Source organism: Gorilla gorilla, chromosome 8 (genome assembly GCF_029281585.2).
Source record: "Gorilla gorilla gorilla isolate KB3781 chromosome 8, NHGRI_mGorGor1-v2.1_pri, whole genome shotgun sequence".
Lineage (NCBI taxonomy): Eukaryota > Metazoa > Chordata > Mammalia > Primates > Hominidae > Gorilla > Gorilla gorilla.
This window is the reverse complement of record NC_073232.2, coordinates 111,562,276-111,569,536: the sequence shown is the minus strand read 5'-3', so window position 1 is coordinate 111,569,536 and position 7,261 is coordinate 111,562,276. Positions and strand designations below refer to the sequence as shown.

The 7,261-nt window shown below is 39.7% G+C and overlaps 1 protein-coding gene across 1 annotated transcript in view; it reads left to right on the top strand.

Moving 5' to 3' along the window:
• Positions 1-1,849: 1,849 nt before the first annotated feature.
• Positions 1,850-7,261, top strand: part of HPSE2 (heparanase 2 (inactive)) — an 840,195-nt gene continuing 834,783 nt past the window's right edge. The window contains exon 1 of the mRNA XM_055352722.2: positions 1,850-2,361. Coding sequence (XP_055208697.1) covers positions 2,351-2,361 — 11 coding nt within the window. The 5' untranslated portion in view covers positions 1,850-2,350. The remainder of the gene's footprint in view (positions 2,362-7,261) is intronic.

Genomic DNA, 7,261 nt, shown 5'->3' with positions numbered 1-7,261 from the left:
GCCAGAGACATTCTACAGCTAGCCCTTAAGTTAGCATTCTGGTAGAGAGCTATAAAAACCTGTATAGGCTGGGCACAGTGGCTCACACCTGTTATCCCAGCACTTTGGGAGGCCGAGGCAGGCAGATCACAAGGTCAAGAGATGGAGACCATCCTGGCCAACATAGTGAAACCCCATCTCTACTAAAAATACAATAATTAGCTGGGCATGGTGGCACATGCCTGTAGTCCCAGCTACTCAGGAGGCTAAGGCAGGAGAATCTCTCGAACCCGGAAGGCGGAGGTTGCAGTGAGCCAAGATCATGCCACTGCACTCCAGCCTGGCGACAGAGCGAGACTCCGTCTCAAAAAAAAAAAAAAAAAAAAAGAAAAAAAAAAGCCTATACATAGGGAACTTCTTCCCATTTTCTTTACTTTTTACAAAACAAGTCTAATTGTACAGTATCATTATGACAAAGAACCATATCTAGGCCAGATTTGTTGATTTGCTAATTTTTATTGAACCCAAACTTTATTGCCATAGTAAATGAGTTTTTTCTTTTTCAATTTGGCTGATAGTGTGAACTTACTCCAGTTGTCTAAAAGACACCTTAGTGGCAAGGCTTTTGGGTTGCTTGCTGTTGTCCCTATGTCTAGTAAGGGTCACTACAAGGGGTTTTAGTTAGCCTAAGTTTAGTAAATGCCTACTTACTTTTCCCTTTTCATTTCCCACTTTCTATTGATAGCAAGGTGTTACAAAAGTAGATTACAAGCTTCAAATGGGCAGTTAGGTGGCTGTTAAGCCAAAATTCCACAGAGAGTGAGGGTTGTGCAGAGAGATGGGCTAAACAGATGGTAACTGTGTAGGGGAGGAAGGGAAGGGTAGACAGCGTTGCCCAAGTGGAGACCTCAGAGGCTCTGACTTGCCAGAGAACCTACCCAGTAGCAGAGACACTGAAAAAGAATATTGGGTGGCCACTTGGCTAATGCTGTAGGTAGCTCTGTCAGGCCAGGGGCCTAGGAACTCCCATTTCCTTTGACCAAGAGGGGCTTGAGCAAAGCAGTTATAAGACAGCACACAGGAAAGCACTTGGAATTGGCAATTAAGAAAATAATACTTCTAACTTTAGGGCAGAAAAAGGCAAGACCAACATTCACCTGGGGGAGCGGCTATAACCCACAATACTAGAGGGAATGTCAACACCAAATACCCCAAAGCATCTGGAGGGTGGTCAAAATTACCAATGCTGAAAATTCAGTGTCCAAATTACAGCCAATAAGGGTCCCCGCGCCAAGTGTTGAAAACCCTGGGCCACCCAGGGGGTGGCCAGCAGTGAACCCAAGACCAAGTTGGGGTCACAGAACGACATGACTCTGGCATCCTAGAGTGAACAAAACAGGGGTCTCTCACAATCAAGTGTCTTGTTATAATTACCCACACACAATTAACAGAAAGTTAAAAGCAAACATAAGACTGCACCCATTTTAGGACTGAAAATAAAATGACTGATGGAAAAATACAATGGAGTCAGAAGACAAAGGAGTTGGAGAAGGGGTGACAAGGACATGCTTTCTGGCATTCAAACAATGAGGGACTTCTAAGCAATTGCCTAGCCAAAGGCTGTTACTTTATTCCCTAGTTCTCCTGATACTATGGGAGTGTGGGCAGAAGGAACAGTCACCTCTTCACCAGAGTGGAAACAGCACTGACTGATTTTTAGTGTGGGACCTTGGTGAAGATCTCTCCAGGATACCTCAACTTGCATGGGCTTGGTTCAACTGCAGCAGTGGGAAGGGCTTGCATGGGTGGTAACCCACCGGGCTGCCAGCGGGAGGGGCGGGTGTCACATGAGGCAGACTGCATTATGGCCACTCCACCAGTAGGCTCAACTGTGGCAGTGGGATGGGCCTGCACAGGTAACCCACCAGGCTGCGGTGGGGAGAAGCAGGCCCTACACGAGGTAGTGGAACTGTGGCTGCTTGCCCTTCTGATGGGCTCTGCTGCTTGCCGGGGAAAATGTAGCTCTGAAAAGAGCCCTTGGTTGGTGTTAGAGTATTACAGCTCTGCTTTGCTCCCTCTCTGCTCCTCATCTCGTCAATTGCCATCCACTGACTGCTGTCCTGCCTTCCTGCCCTCCCATCGATGATTGCCTTCCTGCCAACTGCTGTCCAGATGATTGCTTTCCTGCTGACCGTCACCCTGTGGATTGCCAGCAGGCTGATCTCTGACTGCCGCCTGGCCAGTCCTTGACTACTGCCCTGCTGACTGTCACTGGCCGACTGCCACCTTACAGACTGTGGCTCCCAGATCTCCGACTGCCATATCTCATGAAGCCATCTTCTTTCTTCACCCTGTATTGGGTGCCAAGCTGATGCAGGGCAGGTAAGCCGCAAAGTGGAGCTCAGCCCAGGAGGGTTCTTGGCTTTGCCCAGGAGAGAATTCAAGGGCAAGCCAGTGATAGAAGAAAACAGCATTATTAAAGAAACAGTGTTACAGCTCTGTGACTGCTCCTGCAGAGCAGGGCTACTCTGTAGGCAAGAGAGTAGCAGCTCAGGGCAGTTTTGCAGTCATATTTATGCCCACTTTTAATTGCATGTAGATTAAGGGGTGGTTGATGCAGAAATTTGGGCTCATTGAGTCATTTCCGCAGAAAGGGGCAGTAACTCTGTGTTCATGGCAAACATAAATTGAAACGGCATGTTGGGGGGGCATCTGATTGAAAGCTGCTTCCACCCTGGCCCTGTTTTAGCTAGTCCTCAATCTGGTTCAGCATCTGAGCCCTGCCTCTGGAGTCCAGTCTCACCTCCTATCTCATATCCAGCCTTTCCAGTTATTGTAAGTGGCAATGTTTACATGCTTCAGACTACTGCATCCTACATGGAAAGCTTCAGAGGCCTGTATTTAATAAAAGTCTTTTGGAAGGCTATATGAGCAAGCTTTTAAAGTTTGCTGCAAACTTCAAAATAGCTATTGAAGTTCCCCCAAATAGAAAGTGATTAAACAGACAATACTCAGTGTGATAAGTGGTACGTCACATTTGGGGTGTAATCGCTCCTAAGCCAAGGCTAAAGAAGCTAGATTTAGGCAGTCAGGGGACACTTTTTGGAGGCAGTGTTGTCTAAGATGATAACCTAAAGGTTATGCTGGCCTGTACTTCAGACTGAGAAATAATACCAAATTTCTTTCCAATTTGTTTCCACCTGAACCATCTTATTTGATCTTTGCAGTGATTGTAGGGTTTGTTTATATCCCCATTCTACAGATGAGGATAAATCTTCCTTACAGGATTTGGGTGGAGTGTTTCAGGTTTTTCAGCATAAGCTTTTGGATTCCAAAGACATAATCTTTATCTGCCTAACCTTGCTATTTTTCATAAATAAGTTTTTGAAAACAAAGTGTGTCATTGAGATCTATTCTCTCATCAGCAAAAGTATGGCTGTACTTTCCAGTTGCCTCTTGTATAAAGAAGTTAAATACAGTATTACAGAGATTTTAGAAAATATAGGGAAAAAAGAAAAAAACATCTTTAATTCAGTCTTGTTTTACTTAGTTGGAATAATAACTGTGAGTGTGTTTATGTATGATTTTATCTTGCTTTTTTTCACTTAACATTACAACATAAGCATTTCCAGAGTTTGAATACATCATTCATAAACCCAAATCAGTGGTTATTTAGTAGTCTATTGTGTGGACATACCATAATTCCATTCTTCTGAGAGGCAGTATTTTATGGTTGTTGAGAACACAGACTTTGGATTATTTCCTGGTTCTACCACCTTTTATCTGTATGACTTTGGACATCTTAATTTGGGTACGTCAATTTCTCTATTTTAAAATTGAGAATATAGTACTCGTCTGTTGAAAGGATTAAATGAGTCAGCACATGAAAACCTCTTAGAATATTGCCTGATACAAAGTAAATGCTATTTATGAAAGGCTATTATGACTGTTAATTTTCCACTGATAAGTATTTAGCTTAAATTCATTTCTCATCTAACAGATTATGCTATTATGAACATCTCTGTTTTTATAGATTTTTGCGAGGCTATAGTTACTTCAGACTTCAGAGAGTAGAACTACTGAGTGAAAATGTGTGTGTGTTTTGAGACTGAGTCTCACTCTGTTGCCCAGGCTGGAGTGCAGTGGCGCCATCTCAACTCACTGCAACCTCCACTTACCAGGTTCAAACAATGCCCCTGCCTCAGCCTCCTGAGTAGCTGGGATTACAGGTGTGGTGGTACACGCCTGATTTTTTGTATTTTTACTAGCTGATTTTTTTTGTATTTTTAGTAGAGACAGGGTTTCACTATGTTGGCCAGGCTGGTCTCAAACTCCTGACCTCAGATGATCTACCTGCCTCGGCCTCCCAAAGTGCTGAGATTACAGGTGTGAGTCATCACGCCCTGCCAAAGTGTACTTTTTTAAGGCTCTTGAAATATCTCTCCCAGTAGATTGCTAATTTACAATTTGCCAGTCCCACTTACAATGTCTTAGAATGAGTATTGCTCTGTCCTGTGAATGCTGTTGGTAAAGTATAATAAATATAGCGCAGCAATATATATATAATATGTATTTATATATAAATATATTATATATGTTAATATATTATATGTACATATGTATATATTATATATGTATATATTATATATTTATATATTATATATGTATATATTATATATTTATATATTATATATTTATATATTATATATTTATATATTATATATTATATGTATGTATTATATACTATATAATATATAAAAATTTACATATAATATATAAATACATACACATATAGCACAGCTCATCTCTCTCTCTCTATATATATATGTGTACATATAAATTAGAAGATGTATCTTCATAAGAGTGGGGATTATCGAAACCCTGGTGGTCTAATGCTCAAGTCTGCACTCTTTACCACCATCCTATTTTGAGTGTTAAGAGGTGTTAATTTAGGTGCGATCTTATTAGATATAAATTTTTAGAACATAATCCACTGGTCAGACACTACTGCCACATTCACCTGAGATAAATATCTTGAGGAAGGGTCATTCATGCCCTAAGTAGGTTTACTAGCAAGTGAAGACTGAGGAGGAAACCTGAATCTGGTTTGGAGTTTAAGATGTTAGCCTTGTCCATCAGTGCTGGACCTGGATAAGAATTTGTCCAGGCATTTGGACAAGCATTTTGTCTGATAGACCTGGGAAGTTACAGGAATAATTTGGGTTTGGACTGAGAGAATAAGACATTTATACCTTTCTCTGTAGGCCATGCCCTGCACATATTTTCCTCTATTTTCTGTCTCTTGTAATTGACTATAATCTGGGCTGAAATTTTGAAAACTCGTAATTGTTATATTATTGATTAAAGTATAATGTTCTGTTTTCTTGATTAATTTTTTAGTTACTCTTTTGTCACTATATACTTTTTAAAACTGTTTAAAGATTAAAAAAAGCTTCGCCAGTGTCTGTTTTCTTTTAAAACTGGCAGCTGTAAAAACCAGTTATGTTTCACTTGATCATGACCCTTAATCTACCAACCTATCCATTTTTATAGGAAGAACAAAATGTTCTTATCCCTTTCTGTAAAAGTTATCCTAGAACTGGGTACACAATCTTCTCAGAAATTTTTAAAAATGCATTTTAAGTGATGAATGGCCCAAGTTTTCAAATTCTTATTTTTATATGACAAAGGCAAAGTATTTTATGTTTTATTTCAATGTGCATTATTCATTTTTCAAGATACAGTTCAAATCCCATTCTCTCAATAAAGGCTTCCTTGACTGTTCTGGTCTATCCAATGTTTCTCAGTTCTAACTTATACCATTTGCTGTATGATCAGGCACTACTTTTTGAATCAACTTATATAGCTTCCTTTTTTTTTCCTTTTTGCTGTTTACTTCCCATGTTACTATTTTATTTTATATTTGTGTGATGTTAAGATTTTATGACAATTTTCAGATAGATGTATGTGTGAGTGGTAGGTGGGGTATGGGTAGCTAAAGTATCAGACCTTACAGGTGAAGAGGGTCATTTATATCCTGGAAAACCATAGAACTTTTGGCCCCCTGCTTTAGCCAGCAAAGTAGAGATTATCAACTGGGTAGGAAGGGAGAGGCGAAAATAGAGAATTCCTGCTTGAACAAGGAAGGGTTTGGGGAGGCGGGAGCAGAGAAGGTGTATATCAAAAACTTCAGACAAATGTAATATTTATGTTTATCAAAAGAAGTTTGAGAAGTATTACTCTAGATCTGTACCATCCAATAAGGTAGCTCACATGTGGTTTGTGAGCACTGGAAATGTGGCTAGAGCAAATTGAGATGTGCAAATACACAGTGGATTTTAGACTTAGTACGAAAAAAAGAACGTAAAATGTAAAATATCTCATTATTTTTATATTAATTACATGTTGAAATAATATTTCAGATATGTTTGGTTAAATAAAATATATTATTAAAATTAACATATCCATTTATTTAACCTTTTAAAATATAGCTGTTAGAGAATTTTAAAATGTATGTGTGGCTCATATTTGTGGTTCTCATTATTTTTCTGATGGACAACACTGCTCTAGAATGTGAGTTCCATGAGTGCAGAGGCTGTCTCATTCATGTCTATAATACCTAGCACCTACCACAGTGCCAAGCATGTGGTAAGCACTCCCTGAATGCTGTTCAATCATATGTTCTCCCTCCAACTAAATTACAAACTTCTCATGACTCAGAGTGCATTTTAATGTTTTGAGTACTTCCTTCTAGGCTTAGAAGAGTGTTATACACTAGTAGACATTCAGAACACATTTATTTGATGAATGAATAAATAAGAATGCTTTCTGGTGCAAATTTCCAGCCAACTTCCCAACTATTCACTTACTCTGCTTTTAGCCAGTTCCCAGCCTGTTTTCAAACATTTTCCATGTGATGTGTCTGGCTACTTCCTCCTCTCCCCTTTCCTCCCCTGCCTTCATACTCTTCTGCTTTTTGGACATTTTCAAACCAACAGGATATGTAGGCCCTTACAACCTTTTATTTAATTATTCAAAAGCCATTTATTTGGCCCCCTCTGGTTTCTAGTTTTTTGTTCATTCTTAAAAATTCATTTAAATTTAACTGGAGGGGAATGGAGCTTGCCAAAAGCTGAATGGAAGAATCTGGCTTTTCTCTGTCTCTGCCCAGACACCTGTGCAGGCCTTTCTCAGTGGGGCTCACTACAGTGTGATTTACTCGACAGTTTGGAACCCACTATAGGCCATTATCTTTTATAACTAAATAACTAAATGGGAGTGA